The 24,506-nt window shown below is 46.5% G+C and overlaps 1 protein-coding gene across 3 annotated transcripts in view; it reads left to right on the plus strand.

Moving 5' to 3' along the window:
• Window positions 1-24,506, plus strand: part of MRAS (muscle RAS oncogene homolog) — a 64,104-nt gene that overhangs the window by 26,981 nt on the left and 12,617 nt on the right. For all 3 annotated transcript variants that reach the window (XM_075933063.2, XM_075933062.2, XM_075933061.2), the window contains one exon: window positions 9,845-10,069. In XM_075933063.2, coding sequence (XP_075789178.1) covers window positions 9,877-10,069 — 193 coding nt within the window. In that variant the 5' untranslated portion in view covers window positions 9,845-9,876. The remainder of the gene's footprint in view (window positions 1-9,844; window positions 10,070-24,506) is intronic.

Here is a 24,506-nt window from a genome sequence, read left to right on the forward strand (position 1 = left end):
GGGCAGAGATAGGGTCCAGAGTGACTTAGACAAATTGGAGGACTGGGCCACAAGAAATCTGATGAGGTTCAACAAGGACAAGTGCAGAGTCCTGCACTTGGGACGGAAGAATCCCAAGCATAGTTACAAGCTGGGGAACCAACCACTTTAGTAGTTCTGCTGAAAAGGACCTGAGGGTTACAGTGGATGAGAAGCTGGATATGAGTCAACAGTGTGCCCTTGTAGCCAAGAAGGCTAATGGCATATTAGGTTGCATTAAGAGGAGCATTGCCAGAAGATCCAGAGATGTCATTATTCCCCTTTATTCGGCTTTGGTGAGGCCACATCTGGAGTATTGTGTCCAGTTCTGGGGCCCCCCCACTACAAAAAGGATGTGGACACATTGGAGAGGGTCCAGTGGAGGGCAACCAAAATGATTAGGGGGCTGGAGCATATGACTTATGAGGAAAGGCTGAGGGAATTGGGTCTGTTTAGTCTGTACAAGCGAAGAGTGAGGGGGGATTTGATAGCAGCCTTCGTCTTCCTGAAGGGAGGTTCCAAAGAGGATGGAGAGAGGCTGTTCTCAGTAGTGACAGATGGCAGAACAAGGAGCAATGGTCTCAAGTTGTGGTAGGAGAGGTCCAGGTTGGATATTAGGAAAAACTATTTCATTAGGAGGGTGGTGAAACACTGGAATGGGTTACCTAGGGAAGTAGTGGAGTCTCCATCCCTAGAGGTGTTTAAGTCTCGGCTTGACAAAGCCCTGGCCGGCTTTTTAATTGGGATTGGTCCTGCCTAGAGCAGGGGGCTGGACTTGACGACCTTCTGAGGTCTCTTCCAGCTCTATGATTCTATGATTTTTACTTTTAAGTCCTAATTGGTGCATGGTAGGGAGACCTTTAAATTAACAGAAGCCATAAGAAGTACGTCCCAGTTCTGCTTCCAGAAGGAAATGCCTGCATTTCATCTGCCTAGTCTTGCCAGGAATTGAGCTCCCTCAAATCCTATGGAAGTCAACAGACATTAAGGGCATTCCATTGTGGACGAGCTATTCTCAATAAGTAGCCTACGGGTATTAATCTTAACTCAGAGCTGCTAAAGATCATCAGCATCAATCTCGAAAGGGGTTTTGATAATGACTTGCCTGCACCAGCAATTACTTCTGATAACTTTTTTTCAGGCAGTTAACATAGACTGTCCATATACCTGCCTGTGACGCCTTGTTGGAGTACGTGGCATTTGTTGAGCAGCAAACCCAAAGTCCTAGAGGGAAACCCAGTTCTAGGCGCTAGCAGTTTATTGCCCGAGTTTTGTAACTAGATGTTGTTGGTTATTTCAGATGTATCTGAAGACCCGGAAGGTTTAAACTGGCAAAGAAGTAGTTCTTGGAGTCTACCTAATCTGGACTAGCCTAACTCTCGCACCATCGCTTCTATGTGCAGAAGTCCACACTAGTTCCCAGTTCCCTTCTGGGTATGATTCAAGGTGTTGGCTGTGGTCTATAAAGACCCAAATAGTTGAGTCCCTTGCTGTCCTCTCTTGGTATGTTAGGTGGTGACTACTATGTCTGGTGAAAATAATTTCACGTGCTTCCGCTGACTGCACACAACAGGAGATGGGGGCTGGTGGAAAAGCCCCCAGATTTTCTAAATTACTTTCTACTTGGTACAACTCAGCCAGAATTCTGGCCCTACAAAGCTTTCCAGACAGGGTTTTGTGGAAGGGCTGAGCTAGGGAGTTGGTCTGCGTGAGCTGTGGGCAGGGAAAGAGTTATTTGTCCTGATGACTGGAAGACCTGGCAGGACTTTGCTGTTGATCTCGGTCCAACTTGGAGCTGGGAATGTCTCTTTCTTGAAATCGTTCGCACAGCACGAGAATGTGACAGCAGCTTTCTACAAATCAAAGCCTGTCAAGAGTGCATAAATTCTTGACCCCGGGCAGCTCCATCTCAATTCCTATAAAAACATATTGAAATTTGCATATAGCGTCCAGCTATAAATAAGCCCAACGCAAGCACCCGTCTGTTTTCTGCAGCGAGTTCCCACCAGTGGGTGTCGTTTCCGCGAGAAACTGAAGTAAGTAAGTGAGCCGGTTTGGAGACCAGCTGCCGTTTTCTCAGGATTTCATAACTGGATTAAGCAATTCCAACATAGCACGTTACCATGGATACCATAAATTCATTGTCATGCAAGGCTTCTCCATCAAGAAATCTGGATCTTTTAATTGCAATAACTGTAACAGCAAGACAACGGGGGAGGGAGGGAAGCGGGAGGGAAGGCTGGATTTGATTCCACCTCTGAGACCAGAATCAGAGCTGAAGTTTACAAGAGTTGTTGAAGTTAACACAGCAAAAATCCGGGCCAGATTCTGAGGCATTAATTCTGTTGAATCCAGTGGCACTATGAGTTAAACCACTTGTTCTTCGGGCAGCTTTCACAGTAATAATAAGTGTTGCACAGCATGTGTCTGTCTTGTAGCATTGTCCCTTTGGGGTTTGGTGACAAGCTATCAGTGTGAGTCTGTTAATCTCTCTGCTTATTTTTTTTTTCCTTTCACTCGTGTACAGTTTTTTCTTCCGTGCTTAGGGCTTGTCTTTACATACGGTGGCATAGCTTTAGGGGAGATGCTACTGCACTTATAGGAGAGCTTCCTAGCTACTGCTGAGAGGCAGTAGCTATGATGATGGGAGAGTTTCTCCCATTAGCATAGTGTGGTCTACACAAGGGGGTTAGTCAGTATTACTACAGTGCTCAGGGGCGTGGCCTTTTCAACACACATGAGCAATGTAGTTTTACCTGGATAGGTCTATAGTCTAGACCTAGTCTTATTTTCATGCAACATTTCATCCTTCCGTCACTTCCAGGTAAATATACATTCAGTGTGAACTCAGTTTGTGTCGGATAAGTCCTTAAACTGGCGTCTTTGTGTATAGATCTCAAAGACACTTTAGTACTATTATATAAGCTGGTTCTTTCTGTTCATCATGCTAGAAGTGGCTACATTTCTGAAGTAGCATATTCATAAAAGGAAACAAAGGCTGATGATCTGGCTCATCATTTGTAACGTGCTTTGGGATCCTTTGGAATAAATGACTGCATAAATGTATTGTGAGATTATCACTGCCCGTTCATTTACTATCACTGTCAGAATTCACCAAACAAAATTAAAAAGAAGCAAGTTTAAAACAAAAGTATTTTTTTCACACAATGCAGAACCTGTGGAACTCCTTGCTAGAGGCTGTTGTGAAGGCCAAGACTAGAACAGGGTTGTTAAAATACCAGATGCGTTTATGGAGGTTAGGTCCATCGATGACTATTAGCCGGGATGGGCAGGAATGGTGTCCCTAGCCTCTGTTTCAGAAGCTGGGAATGGATGACGGGGAGGGATCATTTGATGATTCCCTTTTCTGGTCATTCCCTTTGGGGCACTTGGCATTGGCCACTGTCCAAAGATGGACCTTTGGTCTGACCCAATATGGCCGTTCTTAGGTTCTTATGAATTCAAAGCAGCAGATAAGGGAAAAAAATGTCCAAGATTCATACCTCTCTATTACTCCAATTGCAGATTCTTTCTTCCTTGCAAACCCATGGACCGTAAGTCCCCTCCTCGCTTCCCAGTTTACCAGACTCAGGTGAGAAAGTTGGCCTGAGTGGTGTGTACTTGACCATAGGAACAGGATCTGCTAATCTTCAACTGCTGCACACTGCGGTGTGCTTTCCAGCAGGCATCACGCTTTCTGGTTTAGGGTTTGACCTATTAGGAGTGTAAGCTCTTCAGGACAGTCACGGCAATTGTTGTATTTGTCCATCGCTTAGCACAGAGTGTCCTGATCCCTGCTTGAGGGCCACAGGCACTACTACCATGCTGATCTTACTGTATATTTTAGAAACGTGCATCTGTCCGACTGTTTGTTCAAAAACTCCTCCTAAATAAGAGCTAGGACCAGCTTTTGTAGGCAGCTTCCTCTCATCCTAATTTGAAGCAATGTCAGGGTTTGGTTGTGCCCGGAAAATGGGAAGTGCCTGGAATGGGATTGTTTTCCGTAACATGGAAAGGGAGGGGGTAGATCAGAGGGAGAGCTGTATGCAATGGATCAGGTAAGAGTCCCCACTGCCCCAAACAGTGCCAGATGGGGGGGGACCCACTGGCCATGCTGTCATGGCTCCCCCTGGGACCACCCCTAGGGATGGGCAGTGCAGACTGGTCCTCCCCAGGAGAAGCCCCCCTCCCCAGAGGAGAGGCCAGGAACCTGAAGAGAGGTTCCCCGCCCCCCCCCTCCCCGGAAGGGCTGTGACCCAGACCTACCCCGAGGAAACACCCCTCTCAGAGGAGAGTGCTCTCCCCACAAGGAGAGGCTGAGGCTGGGAACTGTGGCCCAGCACCAGACCAGCTACAGGCCAGGGGGCCACAGGAGACCAGGGCCACCCCCTGGAGCCCTGTCCCCTCAGACCAACTGCAGGGGGCACTGGAAGCTAGGGCTGACCTGTGGAGCCCCAGTCCTCTTCCTACTAGCTGCAGGGAGGGGAGGGGGCAGCACTCCCCCCGTAACCAGCTGCAGGGAGAGGAGGGGGCAGCTGGAGGCTGGGGCCAGATCCCCAGAGCCCTGCTCCTCCCGAACAGCTGCAGGCTGGGCATGGTAGCTGGAGGCCAGGACTGGCCCACAGAGCCCCGCACCCCCCAGACAAGCTGGAGGCCAGGGTCGGCCTCCCAACCCCAGCTTCCCAGGAGGAGCCACCAGCCAGGGAGTGCAGCCCTGGCCCCCGGAGGACCCGCTGCTGGATCAGCGCCACCCTTGCTGCTATGAGTGGCCCCAGTGTACTCCCTCCTCCCAGCCCCCTGCCCTGAGGCCCCCACCACAAACCAAACCTTGTGCCCTGATGCCCCCACTCCCTGCCCTCAACTCCAGCAACCTCCAAACCCAGCCCGGAGAGCCTCCCAAACCTTCCACTTCCCTGCCCTCACTCCTGCACCCCACCCCCTACCCTGAGTCCTCCCACCCACCCACTGCCCTTACTCCACACCTCCCCCCCACGCACCCAAATCCATGCCCTGACTTTGGCAACCCAACCCTCTGCTCTGTGCCACACACACACACCAAATCCTGTACCCTAACCCCCCCCAAACACTTCCTGCATGATTCCTGCACCCCCATCCTGTGCTCTGAGCCCCCCCACCCACACCCCCACACACATCCTATACAGTCGTTTAAATAAAGCACGTACATTTTCCTTTTAATTAAGAAAAAAATTCTACCGTTAAGGACCCAAGCAACACCGGGTACATCTGCTAGTAACAATACAGCAAGAGAGGACTTTACAGGGAGCTGGAAATAGGATCAGGGAAGAGAGCTGGTTATGGGTAAGCTATTAATTTGCTGATATTTAGAATTTATTGGGGGTTTTTTTTCCCCACACTTCACGCTTCCCGACCCAGCTCTCTCCCTAGCCGCTGGCTGCTGGCCGTGAGCGTATACCAAAAAGTGTCTCCTTACGGAAATTGTCATCCAAAGAGCCAGGTCCTTTCCTGGCTCTCTGGCCTGGAGTCCTGTGGCGGTCTCATCTGGCTCTTGGTAGCCAGCACCCATTGGCTCTTTGCCGCTCTGGATGCTTGTCTCTGCAGGGCTGGGACTGCCTGACTCACGTACGCAAAGACATCCTCTGTCAGGACACAGAGTCCCTCCGAGACTCCCTGATCTATTGTGCTGCTCTCTGAGCTCCCAATCTCCAAACTAGCCTCCGTCTCCGGGTCAGGCCATCCTCTGCCACTGAGCGGCTGGGCAGCCTGGTTCATCGTTGGCCCAGAAAACTCTCAGCCATCTCCCCCGCCACCCACCCCGATACGGAAACCTCTCAGTTCTCCTCAGTGATTTGCTTCGGCGTGTCCAATTTATCCTGCGCCCACCACTGACTCTGTGCATGCTGGGAAATGGAGCCTGAGGGCTCTGGTAGCCAGCATTGCTGTATGCCCTTGGGTTGGACCTCTTTGAGGCTCAGTGTTCAGTTCCAGGAATTCAGGGAGGAGTGTTGCCAATTCTTCTCTAGTTCTTCTAACGTGCACAAGGGCTATAGTTGAAATTTACACTATGGGCTAATTATTATCATGGTATTTTGGCAAATGTTTGATGGGGGTTAAGGCTGGGGGTCTCTGAGAAAAAAGTTGAAGTGCTTCGTAATGAAAACCCATTGAAAATATAACACTTATGTCTTCCGAAAAGTAGCTTGTAGTTTATGGTGAGGTCAGCCAGTTGCATATCTTCTTTCACTTTTGTGGCCTGTCTGCTGCCAAATGAGTGACAGTTTGGCTTTCAAGCAGCTTGTTCAGGAATGTTTAAGAGGACGAACATCTGCATATGCTGTGAAGAACCTGCAAAAGAGATGAAAATCCTGGCCCTGTTGGAGTCACTGGGAATTTTGTGATGTACTTCGGTACAACCAGCACACAGAATGTTAGGAATCGCTGAAAAAGGGATAGAGATTTAAATAATCCCTGCTTCATTAAAATAAAAATGGCCGCCATGCTGTTCTGACAATCAGCTGATCCAGCACAGCGCGGCAGTCTAGACGTGGTGCGGTCGACAAGGGAAGCTCCTGTAAACTTCATTGACTATGTCAAGTAAATTACTTTACATGGCTCCATCGACAGAGCTATGTAGTCTAGACACACCCTAAGGGTACGGGATGAGGTTTACCTGGGTGGTCGACAAATACCTTTGATGTCGACACCCGCGCGTCCAGACTATCGCGCTGAGCCGACAAACAGCTGATCAGCTGTTTGTCGGCTCAGCGCGGCAGCCATGTAAAATGAAGCGGCGATTATTTAAATCACTGCTTCATTTTACTATGTCGGGCAGCCTAATCTACATGCCTCTGGCGACAGAGGCATGTAGTCTAGACGTACCCTAAGACAGACTACCTTATGGCATCTGTATACATCCATGCTACGCCCACAACTTGAATACTGCATATAGATGTGGTTGCCCCATCTCAAAAAAGATATCTTAGCACTGGAAAAAGTTCAGAGAAGGGCAACAAAAATGATTAGGGATTTGAAATGCCTGCAATGTGAAGAGAAATTTAAAAAACGGTAACTTTTCAGCTTAGACAAGAGGTGACTAAGTGGGGGGATATGACAGAGGTCTGTGAAATCGTGATTGGTGCAGAAAAAGTGAATAAGGAAAAGTTATTTACTTGTTGCCATAACATAAGAATTAGGTGTCACCAAATGAAATTAATAGGTAGCAGGTTTAAAACAAACAAAAGGAAGTATTTTGTCACGCAACACACAGTCAACCTGTGGAACTCCTTGCCAGAGGATGTTGTGAAGGCCAGAACTTTAACAGGGTTCAAAAACAAGCTAGATAAATTTATGGAAGTCAGGTCCATCAATGGCTATTAGCCAGGATGGGTAGGAATGGTGTCCCTAGCTTCTGTCAGAAGCTGGGAATGCGTGACAGGGGAGGGGTCACTTGATCATTACCTGTTCTGTTCACTCATTTTGGGGCACCAGGCATTCACCACTGTCAAAAGACAGGATACTGGGCTAGATGGACCTTTGGTCTGACCCAGTATGGCTGTTCTTTTGTTCAGGTTTTCATCCCAAGTCTTTGCCCTTTGTACAGGGAAAGGATTCAGCTGACATTTATGGGATTGCACTGGTACAAAGAAAAGGAGAATTTCACCAATGTATGCAAAAGCAAGCAGTCATCTGACCTGCTTAATTGCCTCAACCTCCAGCCAGGCACATCACTCATGTACATGATGAGTTGTGATTGGACCAGGACTCAGGAGATAAGGCTTCCTTTGCTATCCCTGACAAAGACTGTGCATGTGTGCCCTAGGCAAGTCACTTAATCTTTTCATACCTCAAGTTCTACCGTCTGTTAACCGCCCAATAACACTGCCCAACCTTGCAAGAATTAAACGCACAGAGTCTGTGTGACATGCTCAGATAACTTTGTGATGGCTCCATATAAATACTGTATCTACATTCCCCTCTTTTCCCATCAGTTCAGATGTTGCTACTTATAAGGGAGTGTCCCAGTTATTATGGAGGAGATTCTTCAACTCCATTGTAAAGGAGGGATGCTTCTCTCAATGGAAAATATTTAATCATCTCTGATTGTTCAATAGCAGTGGCCGGGGTCGTTAATATTTCTTTCCTGTTAGAAAGTCAACCCTCATCTCAGCTCAGGTGGGATAAATCCACTTGTCTTTTTACCTTGCAGTTCATGTCCTCTCAGTGTCCCATTCCTATGGCAACAACTCAGTAATATTTCTCCCCTATATATGCACGATGCCTGTTTATTGAGAGAGAACTTAAATGAACATTCAGTGATCCCAATACTAGGAGTCTAAAGGACAGATTTCCAGTGTGTTGCTTCCAATGGAGTCCAAGGCATTCAGCTCCTTACAAGGCCTGAATCTGAATTTGTGTAACCTCAGTTGGTTTGTTCCCTCATTTGCAGCCCTACAAGCTCAAGTTGTTCTTTGTGGCGTACATAGGCAACTGGCGCCTGCAAGGGGAAGGGGTACGGGAGGGCTACCCACAGGGGCAGGGAGGGGTACAGAGGCACCCCGTTTAGCAATTAGAATTTTGGTGGGAGCACAAGTGTTACGAGTCACCTATGGTGATGTATATTATGTGGAAAAATTCCCCATATGGAAAATCCCATCTTGGCATTTAGCAGTGACTATTTGGAAATGAAGTATCCTAACGTGTGTGCTACTCCACAACAGTTCATTCCTGCTGTGGTGATCAGAGGGGACTGGATTCTGGAAAGCATCAATGCGTGTTCTCTCATGTCAACAAAAAACCCCACACATGGCCCAGCACAGTGACGCTTTGCAGTTGCATTGTCCTGATGCTTTCCAGGCATGTCGCTGCTGCTGCACTCCGGTTTAGGGTTGCCAGGTGTCCGGTTTTGAACTGGACAGTCCAGTATTTCAGGTTTCTGTTCGGGAAACAAATTGAGAAAATAGAAATGTCTGGTAGTTTCTAAATAAGATGTAATGTAGATTGTGATGTAATGTCAAGCGTGTCTGGTATTTTTGTTGAAACCATCTGGCAACCCTACTCGGATTATAACTCTCGGGTCAGTATCCTGCAGTGTAGAACACGCAGAGTGCAAGGAGCAGGAAACTGTGCTAATGAAAAAGGAGACCGAATCTATCTCTAGCTGGGAGCAGAAGAGGGAGAGTGAGTGATTGGGCAAGAGAAGGAGCTAGTGCAGGGGTGGGCAATAATTTTTGACTGTGGGCCACTTCAGAAATTTTTGAAGTGTCCCCGGGCTGCCGCAGAAGGAGCCATGCGCCCCCTCCCGCATCCAATCACAGCACTGCTACAGTTTGGTCCACAGCCCCCGCAAATTCTAGGCATGCCAGCGCAGTTAGTAAAATTACCCTGATCCGGGAGAACGTCTCGGTGACGACAATCTTGCGGGTCACTGAGATGAAGGGCCACTTGTGTGGCCCACTCACTAGCCTAGGCTGCCCATCGCTGTTCTAGGTCAAGGTTGAGACATGCCAGTGGCGGAGGGGGGGCGGGGAAAAGTTGGATTGTCCCACTGCTCTGCCTGTCCTGTCTCTAAAAAAAGGACTTTGTCCTTCAGCCCTGTCAAGCCAGCACTAAAATCAAAGGAGCCCAGATGTTGAGAGGCTCCTTAGCAATGAATCATGCTTCCCCCCAGCCGCTCAGGGCAGCCCCTTGCAATAGCGGTCCCTATAAAGTAGAGAAACGACTCACTCCCGGCCTTTTTTTCCACCGTGCTGGGAAGGGAGCAGGCAGGACGCAAGGTTATCCTTCCCCTCCGCCCCCTTCTTTCTCAGCCAGCTCTGAGTGGAAGATCTGATCTCTCTTTCTCCTCCAGGTCTGGAGAAAGGTCTTCCCCCCGCTGGAAAGATGGCGACGAGTGCGGTTCCAAGCGAAAACCTGCCCACCTATAAGCTGGTGGTGGTTGGGGACGGTGGCGTGGGGAAGAGCGCTCTGACCATCCAATTCTTCCAGAAGATTTTTGTGCCCGACTATGACCCGACCATTGAAGATTCCTACCTGAAACACACAGAAATAGACGGCCAGTGGGCAATTCTCGATGGTGAGTAACCTACTTCTGCTCTGCTCTGTCCCTTCGGCCATTACCCAGGCGTGTCTGTGGACTGGCCTTTTCTGTCTCTTGTTGGGATTCTATGCAGATTCTACGCCGTATTAGGCTATTTGCAGTTAGAGTGCAAACCACCTTGTGGGCTATTTGTATAGTGGAGGATACAAATAAAGCTACAGTCTTCAGTGTGTTGTTTCATGCCAGTTCATAAAAACCTGTGCCTTTCCAGGGAGCCTTATGTAGGGGATGTGCTATGGGTAATGGCCCAGTTTATGTCCACCTCAGTTGTTGCACAAATCATTTTGCATATAGCTTGTCCACCAGCGCACTTTACTTTCTCTTGTCGTGGCCTCCAGGAATTCCCGATCTCCTGTTAATAAACAGTGAGATAATAAACAGTTAATAAACAGTGCTCTTGCCTCAGGTGTGTGTGAGTATGAAGTTTCCCCAGGTGTGCGAGGGGACCAGAAATACGAACGTACTGTTAAGCAGTTGTTGCTATTAAATATCACTGGGGTTATATTCTGGGAGATGCCCTGCCTCAGAGTATGCTGTAACAATAGTAAATGGACACCTACATGAGGAGTGAAATGAAAATAAATATCCCCCGCAGAAGATTTTATCCTCAGAAGCAATTCCCTTATGGTGTAATGGGTATCACAGTTCTTGAATTATCACTGTTCCACTCTGCGGGATCCGCAGGAGCTGGAGCTCCAGGAGTTTTTAAATCACCGCCGGAGCCCTATATGACATGCTCCAGGCAGTTGTGAGGACTGGCCGGGAAGGGGCACGGCATGGTCCCAGCGGTACTGAAGACTGGCTGCTCCCAGCCCCACCCTTTCCGCCCGAAGCCTCGCTCCTTCCAGGAATGCAGAGCAGCTCTCCCCCTCTCCCCCTCCCTTTTCCAGGGCCCTGGCAAGACTTGCCACCACCTCTCTTTGTGATGGGTTACATTTACATCCAACTTTTAAAAAACCGGTAAGAGGCCTGTCTGCTGTGTGGTTGTGCTTCTAACTGAAGACAGATCGCTCTGCTTCCGTTTTTATTCTTGCAAGAAAAACAAACTGGACCGGTTAAAACTGCAACACAGTGCTTTGTTGTTATAAGCAAAACAGATTGATTTCTGGCTGTGAACAATTTCCTTTGGAAGCTTCTGGTCAAACTCTCTGGATGGCTTTATTTCCAATGTATAATATGAACTATTCATGCTAAGGATGTTGATTAATCACAGTTATCTCAACAAAGTTAACCACAATTAAAAAACTAATCAGGATTCATCACCGGTTTAATTGCACTGTTATAGAAATAGAATACCAGTTGAAATTTTATTCAATATTTTGGATGCTTTTCTATATTTTCAAATATTTTAGGTACAACACAGAATACAAATTGTACAGGGCTCACTTTATTATTTTGATTACAAATATTTGCCCTGTAAAAATGATAAAAGAAATAGCATTTTTAGTTCACCTAAAACTAGTACTGTAATGAAATGTCTTTATTGTGGAAGTGCAGCATCAAACACAGAGGGTTTAGTTGCATAAGTCCACTTAAAAACAGAATAATGGAAAAGTTTAGACCCTACAAGTCCATTCAGTCCTACATCTTGTCCAGCCAATCGCTAAGAAATTTGTTTACATTTACAGGAGATAATGGTTCCTGCTTCTTATTTATGATGTCACCTAAAAATGAGAACAGGTGTTTGCATGGCACATTTGTAGCCAGTATAGCAAGATATTTATGTCCGAGGTATGCTAAATATTCATTTATCCCTTCATGCTTCAGCCACCATTCCAGGGGACATGCTGGTGATGTTCATTGATTACATTTGTGACTCAACCCCTTGGGTAAGAATTGTATGTCTCCTGTTTTACCCACATCCTGACACATGTTTCATGGTATAGCAGTCTAGGATGACATGTTCCAGTGCATGATCATTATGAAAGTATTTTTACTGCTAGAACTTTAACAGGGTTCAAAAAAGAGCTAGATAGATTCATGGAGGTTAGATCCTGGATTATTAGCCAGGATGGGTTGGAATGGTGTCCCTAGCCTCTGTTTCTCTGGGAGATAGGTAACAGGGGAGGGATCATGTGAGGATTACCTGTTCTATTCTTCCCTCTGGGGCATCTGGTATTGGCCACTGTCGGCAGACAGGATATTGAGCTAGATGGACCTTTAGTCTGACCCAGTATGGTCGTTCTTATGTTCAGGTGACACTGTAAACAAAAAGAGGGCAGCATTAGCTCCTGCAAATGTAAACAAACGTTTGTCAAAGCTAAACAAGAGGTAGGACTGAGTGGACGTCTAGGCTCTAAAGTTGTTTTATTTTTGAATGCAGTATTTTTTGTACGTAATTCTACATTTGCAAGTTGCACTTTCATGATAAAGAGATTGTGCAACAATACTAGTATTAGGTGAATTGAAAAATACTTTCTATTGTTTTTATAGGGCAAAAATAAAGTGAGAACTGTGCACCTCATTCTGTGTTGTAAATGAAATCAAACTATTTGCAAACATAGAAAAAGTCCCAAAATATTTTAAATAAAGGGTATTCTATTATTGTTTAACAGCACAATTCATTGTGATTAATTTTTTAAACATTTGACAGCCCTAATCAATGTATATGTATGTGTGTATACATGTACTTGGATAACTTAAATTGTCATGCAAACTATTGTGAAGCACACATTAAATTCACTCTCCCACCCTCAGCATTTCAGTGCAATTAGTGAAAAGCAACAAAATCAGATGGAACTTGTAGAATTGTCAGTAGTAATGCAGAAAATCAGAAGTATTCAATTAATATTTTTGTATATATTTGGGGAAAACATGATGATGATGATTGATGCAGTCATTTAACATAGTGAAGATAACAGTGTTTCCAATCCATTAATATCTCAGGATGATATTAAACTGTAGTTTCTAAAGAAAGACATTTTTTAAATCAACAGATCCAGATAATTGCATCCAAGAGTTTGAAAAGAACTGGCTGACTAGCTCACTGTTCTACTGCTGCTGTTTTTCAATAAATCTTGGAGCACTGGGGAAGTTTAAAAGGACTGGAAGAAAGCTAGTGCTGGGCCAATTTTTAAAATAGTAATGGGATGACTCAGATAATTATAGGTGTGTCTGTCCAACATTGGTCCCCCAGGCAAGATCATGAAGTGGCTGATACAGAATTTGATTAATGAGGAATTAAAGGCAAGTACTGTACTATATTTAATGCCAGTCAACACGATTTCTGAAAAATACATGCTGTCAAACTAACATGATATGCTTTTTTAATGAGATTACAAGTTGGGTTGATAAAAGTAATAGTGTTTATGTATAAGGCATTTGTCTTGGTATTGTGCGGCATTTTGATTTTAAAAAATCTAGCATGATCTAGAACTAACATGGCACACATCAAATGGATTAAAAGTTGGCTAACTGATAGATCTCAAAATGTAAGGCTACGTCTAGATTGCATCCCTTTTTCGTAAAAGGGATGCAAATTAGACGTATCGCAATTGCTAATGAAGCGGGGATTTAAATCTCCCCTGCTTCATTAGCATAAAAATGGCTGCCACTTTTTTTCGGCACTGAGCTTTGCTGGATAAAAGCGCCAGTCTAGATGCGGATCTTTCAGAAAATAAAGCCTTTTCTGAAAGATCCCTTATGCGTCTTAAAATAAGGGACTCAAGACCCTGTAAACTTCAATTTATGAGGAATAAGGGATCTTGCGAAAGAGGGGGTTTTCTGACACTTGGCCCCATTTACATGGGACCAAATATTGGAAAAACCTCTTCCTCAAAAACAATCGCAAGCGGGATTTGAATATCTTCTTCTGAAAAAAAAGGCAGTTTAGCTGTAGTCTTGGTTGGCTGGGCGTGAGCAGGGCGAACAATGAGCAATCGATACATGTTTTAATATAGCTCAATGTAAGATGACACATCTAGAAGCAAGAGATGCAGGCCATACTTCCAGAGAGAGAGAATCTATCCTGGGTACTCGTTACTGAAAAAAACTAGGGGTCTGGGTGGATAATCTTATGAACACAAGTTCCAAGAGCAACTGTGTAGCTAAATGGGGTAATGCAATTTTGGGGTGCATAAACAGAGAAAATTTGGAGTGGAAGTTAAGAGATTATTTCACCTCTGTATCTTGCACTACTGTGACCTCTGCTGGAATACTTTGCTGTCCGTGGCCCAAGAGAATTGTTGATATATTGGAGAGAGCTCAAAGAAGAGCCACAAGACTGATTAAAGGGTTAGAAAAGCTTATTTATGGTAATAGACTCGAGGAGCCCAATTTTGTTCGTTTTAACAAAGAGGAGGTTAAGAGGTGATGTAAGTAGAAAGATTTAATAATGGACTCTTCAATCTAGCAGAGAAAGATATAAAATGATGCAATGGCTGAAAGTTGAAGCTAGACAAATGCAGTCTGGAAATAAGGTATACATTTTTAACTGTGGGGGTAATTAACTATTGGAACATTTCTCCAAGAGGTATCTGGCTTCTCTGTCACTGGCAACTTTTAAATCAAGATTATATGTCTTTCTAAAATATCTGCTTTAGGAATTATTTTAGGGTAGTTAAATGTCCTGTGTTAGACCATCAGACTAAGGGTACGTCTAGACTACAGGGTTTTGTTGACAGAAATGTTGTCGACAGATACTGTCGACAAAGCTTCTGTCGACAAAGAGCGTCTACACTACATTCAGTTCTGTCGACAAAGCAAGCTGCTTTGTCGACATGGCAGTGTAGACGCAAGGACAGTTTACATGCAATAACGCTTTCTGTCGACAGAACTCTGTCGACAGAAGGCGTTATGCCTCGTGAAATGAGGTTTACCAGCGTCGACAAAACTGCTGAGTTCTGTCGACGTTATGTCGACACAACTCAGCGGTAGTGTGGATTCAGGTATAGTTTTGTAGACAAAAGTCCACTTTTGTTGACAAAACCCTGTAGTCTAGACACACCCTAAGTCATCACAGTGGACCCTTCTGGCGTTGGGATCTGAGATACTATGAACCAGGAAGACAAGAATCCGGACCAACCACAGATGGCATGTGTTAACACCCTTACAAGCTTTTGATTTCCGATATCATGAACTACTCCCAAACACGGTCAAACCCAAAATGGAATGTTAACTGCTTGAGAGAGGATGTTTTATGGCAGTGCTCAAGATGTTCTGGGTCGTTGGGTAGGCAAAGCTTAACTTTTGTGGCGGTTGTCACTTTTTAACTATAACCAGGCAAAAAGCCATGAAGGGAAAGGGAATCTGCCTGTATCTTTAAAAGGGATCTCTTCTTAAATCTTCACAAACTTTTAATGATTTTATCAGAACTATTGCACTAAGAATTCTGCTGCATGCTAAGAAGCTATGGTTACCTTTTTCAGTGAAGAAAAGCAATGCCAAACATTTTTTTAAGGGTGGCTGTAAATCTTGCTTTTAGTCCTCAGTCCTGAAAACATGCATCTGCTTAACTTTAAGCATATTAGTAGTTGATCACCAGTGCTTAGCTTCAAGCATAGTGATAGAAATGTAGCCGTGTTAGTCTGATGTAGCTGAATCAAAAAACAGGACTATGTAGCACTTTAAAGACTAACAAGATGGTTGATTAGGTGATGAGCTTTCGTGGGCCAGACCCACTTCCTCAGATCAAGTAGTGGAAGAAAATTGTCACAACCATATATACTAAAGGATACAATTAAAAAAATGAACACAGATGAAAAGGACTGTTTGCTTGCAGGTTCAGGCATAAATGTGTATTGTGGTGTTCTTTGCAATAAAGCAATGTCAGCCCTTATGTAACAATTATTTTTACTTCAGTATTACATAAGATAAAAACCTGTTTGTTAACTGTCGCCTGCCATGGTCTGATCTGCCTCCTCCATCCAGGAGTGCCTTTTAAAGGGACAGATGGCCTTTACTCTCTGCATCCACACGATCACCAATAACAGCTAGTGCACTCTGGGGCTGGTCCAAGCATATGCTTTGTTTTCAGCAGAAAAAAAAATCCAAGAAATGATCTATTTTTACACTTTCGTTTAACTTTTGGGGGTTTCATCAAAAACACTGACAAGTTCCAAAGCATCCACTTTTTTTTTTCCTGTCATCAACAGATGGCATTTTTCTCACCGAACATTCTGTTTAATCAAAAAGCCATTTTTTTTCACACACCCCCCCCCCAAAAGAGTTCTGAATAAACAGTTTTGCTGGGCTCTTCTCTATGCATCTCAAAATATCCTGAACTTAATTCAGCCATGCCTTCAGAACTGCATTCTGGTAATCCTGCTTGGTTTTAGAATCCTCTGCCTACTGCCTGGTAAAACTGCAGCAGCCTGTATGTCTTCAAGCATTAGAAAACTCACCGTTCATCCTAGAGGCCAACTAGTGGGGAAGAAAAGGTGTGGTCTTTGCCATCCACCTTGAGAGACCAAAGGGTGTCTCCTACCTGTTTCCTTTTTTAGGGTACGTCTACCCAGTAGGGCTAAAGTCAAATTCAACTACACAACTTCAGCTACGTCAATTGCTTAGCTTAAGTAGAAATAGCTTAATTCGGCTTTTGGTGCTGTCTACACAACAGGATGTCGAAGGAAGAACACTCTTCCTTTGACTTCCCTTGCTCCTTGTGAAATGAGGGTTACCATGAGTCGGAGTAAAAAGTCCTCCAGCTCAACATTATTTTGAAATAAAGGCTTGTAGTGTAGACACGCGCCATGTTATTTTGACATAACGTCAGTTACTCTGAAATAACTCTGTAGTGGAGACGTACCCTTACTGTTTCTTCGGGGCCTGCTACAAAGCCCATTAAGATCAGTGAGTGTCTTTCCATGGAGTTATCTGAGTTTTGATCAAGTTCTGGTATCGCAGCACACAAATCCTTAGACAGCTGTTCATGTGCAAGGCACATACTTCAGCATGAGTAGTTAGAGCAAAACCATCACAGAGGAGCGTGACTTAAGTGTAGAGAAATGCATCATGTTAACCTTCAGACTCTTCTGTCTTTCTTTAACTATACTTCATTTGCAGTTAAATCTTTCACTGGGTGATTTTTTTTCATCTTGTGCTTGTAAAACTAGAATCTGGGACTGACTGTGGAGAATATAATTGCTAAGTGAAGACACATAGGAGAGGGTTTTTATAAGTAACTAGCGAGGCAGAAGTAGATGTAACACACAAGCTGAATGGGTCGGCATTTGACATTTTTGTTCCAAAAACATAGTCCACTTTCTCTGGCGTTCCCCTCCAAGCCTGTGTACTGTCCATGAGCTGTAATGATGTCCCACCATATCATTGTAAAATGCTTTGTGCTAACAAGCTTGAGTTTTTCCTCTCCTGAAGCGAGATCTACACTCACGCTCATTGTGAAGCTGGCAAGACAATGACATATTTTTAATTGAGCTATATAATTTCTTTAGGCTGCTCTCTTTTTCCCACTTGAACTAATTTTAAATGCAATTTGCTTGGATTTCATTTTTCAGGCCTTGAAGTCTAACTAGGGTTCTGCCCTATGTGGGATTTGCTCTATGAGCATGTTTGGGTCACTGCCTCTCGGTCTCTGCTTTCCTAATTATAAAGAGGGGGCAATCGTATTTCCCTGCCTCACAGAGGTGCCTGATGACTAATTGGGAAGGAAGCAACTTAGCAGGATTGTATGCAAGGTACTACTACAGAAGTGCAAAGATAATTATTAATGGCCCCTGCCAATCCAGCAGAACTGTCCCCATAGTATTTGGGGCACGTTGCTAGTGAATACTGTAAAGTGCTTTATTAAATAAGGGATGTGCAAGTGTAAAGGCCAGGTCTACACTAGAACTGGAAGATCGGTTGACAATATGCAACTCCAGCTACGTGAGTTTGGTGTCGTCTTCACAGAGGGAGGCTGATGTGAGCAAACGCTCCCGTAGGCTTCTCTTACTCCTCACAACTGCCAGGAGTACCAGTGCCCACCAGAACCACCCTCAGCATTTGATTTAGTGGGTCTTAAGTAGACCCATTTAATCAAATGCCAGAAGATCGATCTCCAGCGTGGCAAGTGGAGATGTGGCCTAACCGTGAATTATAGGAGGTTGTCTCCTTAGAAATCTTTTATGAGCGAAGGCTCCGTTGTCTCTGCACTCAGCTGTTTTCATTATTTCTTGATGACCTCATTGAGGTCAAAGTGGATATACCATACTGGGTTAGAAACGCACACACTTAGCAGGTTAGAGTTCAGTAGCTCCCAGAGTTAATCTAATTTGTTAGCTGTATCCAGGTGAGTTTCAATCGCCAGTTTTCTTACCCCTCTTTCTGTACACAGGTTGAGTTAGTGACCAGCAAAAGATTAACCTTTATGTGAGTGTTAAATGCCAATCTGAATTTCTGTTCTGCAGATGGAGCCATTATGGAATGCTTCCATGGACCTCAAATTCCTAGGAGGTTCTAGGTCACACCCAGGGAATGGGGAAGTCCAGAACAGCCCCTACCATATGTTTGGCTGGCAAGATGATTTGGTTGGCACATTGCTGGACCTAACTTGCCACAATCTACTTATTGGAACCCTTTGTATGCTCCCTGGGCCAGATTCTCAGCTGGTGTAAAACCGTGTAACTGCACCAATTTTGGATCTACACTGAAATCTGCCAACTTAGGATCTGATCCTCTGTGAAGTTCCAGAGTGGGGTTGGGAGAGGAAGCTAGTAACTGAGGTCTACCCGTTGGGTACAGAAGCTACTGAATACTTTTTTCCATGAGCATTACTGCTACACAGATGTCTGTGTTTCTAAAGGCTCGCGTGAACGCCAATTCTGTGCTCCATCTCCCGATTGCTAAGCTAGTTAGTGAAAGGGCTAGAGGCCAGTGCTTGGTGATCCCTGCATTCTCCAGTGGTTTGTGCAGTCTCATTTTAAGGGCCTCGTCTTTTGGGACCTCCCAGTTAGGAAGTTTTTCCACACTCCCTCACAATGCTTGCTGGAGGGAAGAATTTTCCCTGATATTCAGTATTTCTTTTTAGCTCTCATACTTTTGCTCCTAGTTATTATATCCTTGTGCATACTGTGCTGGAAGCCTGATTGAAAGACATTAAGTCAATGGAAAGTCTCCAGTAGATTTGGAGCAGGCTCTACATAATCCCTCTCCAGCCTGTGTGTTTACATGCTTGAAATCACTGAAGACAGTTACCCTGACCCCTCCCTGTGCATGCTTGCTCACGCTTGGCATGTCTCACTGTGAGGCAGGATGTTGTTGCGGTCCTAAGAGCACTTGCATTTGACAGCTTGTCTGCTTTTCCAGGGAAGAAGTTTGGGGAATTCTCTGACCAGAAGGTGAGGTGTCGGTAGGCTCCATCCATCTTGCCAGAGGGGGGTAGGGGTTGTTTTTAATTAAGGTGGTTTCACAGAATGAACTACATGTCAGCTACTTTTTATGACTCGGGGGTTGTGACCTCCTAAGAGGCTTATTTTATTTTTGTCTTTCTGCCAGGAAAATGTCAGTATGGCAAGACGGAGACCACAGAGGCTCTGGCCTGTTTGCCAGAGAAAAGGCCCCTTTTAACTAATCGGCTCTTTACGCTGTGCGTTGACACGGAGGCTGTTCTTTAGAGGGCTTCTCCGCCTTGGTGAAGGCCCTTCTCTTTCCCCTAAAGAAAGGGCAAGAATTCGAGTGCTTGTGTTTTTCTGTGATAGAACATCTGTGGCTGTATCTAAACTGGCATGATTTTACACAAAAGCAGCCACTTTTGCGCAAAATCTTGCCGCCTGTCTAGACTGGCAGCAAGTATTTGCGCAAGAACACTGACTTTGTACTGTACAAAATCAGTGGTTCTTGCGCAAATACTCCGACGCTTCCACTCAGGGATAAGCCCTCTTGCACAAGTATTCTTGCGCAAGAGGGCAAGTGTAGAAAGACAAGTTGATTTTTTGCGCAAGAAAGCCCGATGTCTAAAATGGCCATCCGCGCTTTCTTGCACAAGAGAGTGTCTACACTGGCATGGATGCTTTTGTGCAAAAGATGGCTTTTGCGCAAAAGCATACGTGCCAGTATAGACGCTCTCTTGCACAAATACTTTTAATGGAAAAACTTTTCCATTCAAAGCACTTGCGCAAAATCATGCCAGTCTAGACGCAGCCTGTGTGTTTAGCTAGCGTACAACACAGGGGCTCGTAAACGCCCAGCTGAGTCCTTGTGGCACGGCTCTCCTTGGCAGGTTATCACGTGGATGAGCAGAAGGGAAGCAGCTGAAAGCCGGGGAGGCCAAAGGCAAATCCGTAGTGAACACTGGGAGCTGGTTCACTAGGGATGGGCCCAAGACATGCAGACAAGGGAGCTGGCAGCCTGCACAGGCCCTAGGCAAGGTGTGGGGGTGGCGGACCTGGCTCCGGGCTCCCAGAAATGGACGGGGCTTCAGGTGGAAGGAGTGAGGCTCGTGCAGCTAGACCTCTGCACTACCTGGAGTGTGGCATGCTCCTCCCCGACCCATGGCGCCTCGCAGAGCAGTCAGCATAGCGCCTTCACAGTCATTTACAGGGCCCAGGGCGCTGGCTGCTGCAGGAGCAATGATAGTGCCTGGGCACGCATACACACACACACACACCCGCCCTCCGGGGGTTCCACCCACACACACACACCCTCCAGGGGGTTCCAAACTGCTTGTCTTGGTCAGATCCAATGTTCCCTCTAATTTTTTTTTCCCCATTCAGCTGTGGAATAAATTTTGTTACGGGAGGTGCACCTCCAGTAGAAACAAATGATACCGGTTGTGAGCCCAGTGGGCATTCTGCTAATCAGTTGGGCAGCATTTGAATCTCTCCTGGGCGGCCACCCAAGCGCTCAGCGGGCAGGGAACACAGGTCAGGTCCAACGTTAGTTGACTACAAAAGGGAACATTGAATAATATTTAACCTAAGTGTCACAGTGAACGCTGCATGCGTGCCACATCCTCTCCTTACATCAATGGGAGTGGATATATTCCAGAAATCTCAACAAGTTCCAAGTTCTCTGGCTAATGGCCCAAATGGTGGATTCAGCATCTTCCCTCCATTCAGAGCCTAATTCACTGAGCTAAATTCATCCCTAATGCAACTCCTCTGAAGTCCCCGAACTGCTCTAGGGATGAACTTGGGTGTATCTATCGTGCAGTCACTGCAGCCCAGCGTTAAACCCAGCCCCCCCCCCTCCTGCGATTGAGAAGGCCCCATTAAACCCCTCCCAAACCTGGTCCCACGCCATAGCCTATTCCCCCTGCTAGAGCCCTCCCAACCTTCCCCCCCACCCTGACCCTCCGGGCCGTCCCTGAGCCCCCCTCACTCATGGCTCCACCCCACAGCTTGAGACCTCATAGCCTTGTGCCCCAACCCTCTGCCCCATGCCGGAGCCCCTTCCCAGAATGCGAACCCCGTGGCCCCACCCCCGCCACGTGGATTGTATTAGGTGCCACCACTATGAAGATGTGTCCGCGCATCACCTCCGTGTCCCGCAGCACCTCCCCTGGTGCACGGCGCAAAATCCATTCTGCTCAGGAGTGGGAAAAATTAGAGGGCACACTGCCCATACGACAGGCCACCCCGAGCAGCGCTCTGACCCCAAATTTGAGTGAGTGGTGTTGCAATCTGGTACCTGGGGTCACCGTACCGCTCAGGTTTGGCCTGGTTGCCCTGTGACAGAGGCTCAGCTGGTCCAAACTGAGTTAAGATGGGGGAGGCCTCCATTTCCACAGGGTGCAGGGGCCCCACAGATGTTTTAGGCTGGCCCCAGGGGCTGTTCTACAATTGGAACACGCAGTCACCTTTCTAGGAGCACCACAACCCAAAGCCCTTGCACTGGAAGCGGCTGACCCGGCAACTCCGTCGCCGCTTGTTATGAGGCGGTGGCAATGAGCCAAGGGAGACAGGAGAGGCAGGAGCCCAGCACGGCGGTGTCAGAGTCTGGCGTTCCATGCTGCCCCGGGGGAGCAGAAACTGGGGTCAGTAATGCTCGCTAATTCCACATCTAACGAGCGACGGGGAAGAAGGGGGAGGGGAGGCTGCAGAAATGTTTACATGTCTCATGGAAGGCGGCTGGAGATCCGAGAGGCCAAGGAAAATATTGCTCTAACAAGGCTAGTTTGCAGGCTGGTGTGTGAGAGAGACCAAGACACAAGGCATCCCGGCCGGACCAGCGTATGCTGTAAGTCAGGACTGAGACAGACGACTGACAGCACAGCAGTCACCAGACGGGCCGAGGAATGCCACAGGAACAGCCATAGGCTGAAGGCAGCCTTCGATGTCAGGGCAGCGATCGAAGCCATGGGCAGAGAGGGTAGAGAGCCATGCTGCCAGGAGAGGCCGGGGGAGGGATTTTAGCTGAATCCGCCAGAATTCTCCCCAGGACACCAGGGCAGGGGCTGCAGTGGAGGGTGGCTCCAGGGTACAACTTGTTCCTACCCTACCAGAGAGTGAGGCTGAGGGGGTAGGGGGAGAGTGGACTTGTGGCACCACATTCCCTATGTGGAATCAGCCCCCCCATACGCCATCCAGCTGTAGCTGGTCCTTCACTGATGTGTACAAGGAAAGAGAGGAGGGATGAAGATTCTCACCCCCTCTTCCTCCCTCCCAGTCCCCATTTTCTTGGCTCTATCTCACAGTCCAAGGAACTGAAATTGGCCCCCGGCTGGCAGCTCCCTCCCCCAGCCAGAGGTGTACGGTGCCTAGAATGAACCGCCAGCTGTTCAAAATGGCTGGAGGTTCCCTCTAGGCATTGTATACCCCTGCCAGGGTGGGGCTGGGGGCCAGAGACTTTGTGCGTTCTCCCTACCCCAGGCCCTGATTGGCCTGGGGGTGGGGGAGCGCACCACGTGTCCCTTTCCTGCCAAGGGCTAGCCATGCCTAGAGGGAATAGCCCCTTTCCACCTGAGGCCCCACCTCTTCCAGGGGGGCCAGCCCATGACCATTGCCAAAATTCATGACGTAGCCCCCTGCAAAAATGATTGCCCACTCCTGCTGTAGAGCAAACTCATTCTCTCTCAGTAGCACTGCATGGGACAGTGCACCACCCCCAGTAGGTGTGCAGGTTACGCTATGACCAGTCACTTTCCTTTACGAGGGAGGCCTAACATGCAGAGGCAGATAGCGGAGTCCACTTCTCCTTGTGGTATGTTTGGCAGGCTGGCATGGCTGGCTACTGGTGCTGACTCTGCAGGAAGCACCAGGAATAAAGCAGCTCCACTGTGCTTATCCTCTAGAAGTCCACAGAAAAGGGCAACAAAAAACGATTAGGGCTTTGGAATAGGTCCCATAGGAAGAGAGATTAAAAAGACGGGGGCTTTTAATCTTAGAAAAGAGGACACTAAGTGGGGATATGCTAGAGGTCTATAAAATCATGCCGGGTGTGGAAAAAGTGAATAAAGAAAAGTTATTTACTTATTCCCACAATATAAGAACTAGGGATCACCAAATTAAATTAATAGGCAGCAAGTTTAAAACAAACAAAAGGCAGTTTTTCTTCACTCAGTGCACAGTCAACCTGTGGAACTCCTTGCCAGAGGATGTGGTGAAGGCTAGGACTTTTACAGGGTTCAAAAAAGAGCTACAGTGAAACCTTTGTTATCCGGCACTCTGTTAATCAGAAAACTTTGTTTACCGTCATTGCCCCCAGCCACAATACTGTCACATCTTCAGGCTCACAGCCCTTGCTTGGTTTACCATGATTGGCTTAATTTTTTATTTAAAAAGTACTAATCATCTTTAACTCAAAATAGAAATGTGGGACCAAGTGCCTCACACCACAAAACTACCAATGTTAAAAACGAGTTTTACTATCATTGTCCATTGGCTTTTCCTAGGTTAATAGGACCCTCAGATAACTGGAATTTTTAGATAACGGGAACACCCTAATCCCCAAGCATGCCGGTTAACACAGGTTTTACTGTAGATGGATTCATGGAGGTTAGGACCATCAATGTCTATTAGCCAGGATGGGTAGGAATGGCATCCCTAGCCACTGTTTCTCCGGAGCTGTGTGACAGAGGAGGGATCACATGAGGATTACCTGTTGTGTTCCCTCCCTCTGGGGCATCTGGTATTGGCCACTGTCAGCAGGCAGGATACTTTGGTCTGACCCATTATGGCCATTCTTGTGTTGTTATGTAAACCAAGGCAACCTCAACACCTGACGCAAACAAGGGTGTCTTGTTAGGGCTACAAACCCCACCCCTGTGCCAAGCACCCTCAGCCAAATCAGCAGATTGCTTATGGTCCTGTGTCTCCTTTCCTGGTGCATATGCGGGCAGTACATGCTGACAGGCCGTGTGTCCAGCTGTCTGCTTTGCTTTTCTAACCCAGTACCTCCAGCGGACAAAAATGGAGAACCTTCGTTGCTGCCCTACACGCCAGCGGGCATAATAGGCACTAACTAACCTCCCCTAGGCATTTGAATAGCCAGTATTCCACTCTGTAGAGTGGTCTAATTTCTACCCGGAGGATCCCCT

This window comes from Pelodiscus sinensis, chromosome 7, assembly GCF_052426305.1.
Source record: "Pelodiscus sinensis isolate ZL-2025 chromosome 7, ASM5242630v1, whole genome shotgun sequence".
NCBI lineage: Eukaryota > Metazoa > Chordata > Testudines > Trionychidae > Pelodiscus > Pelodiscus sinensis.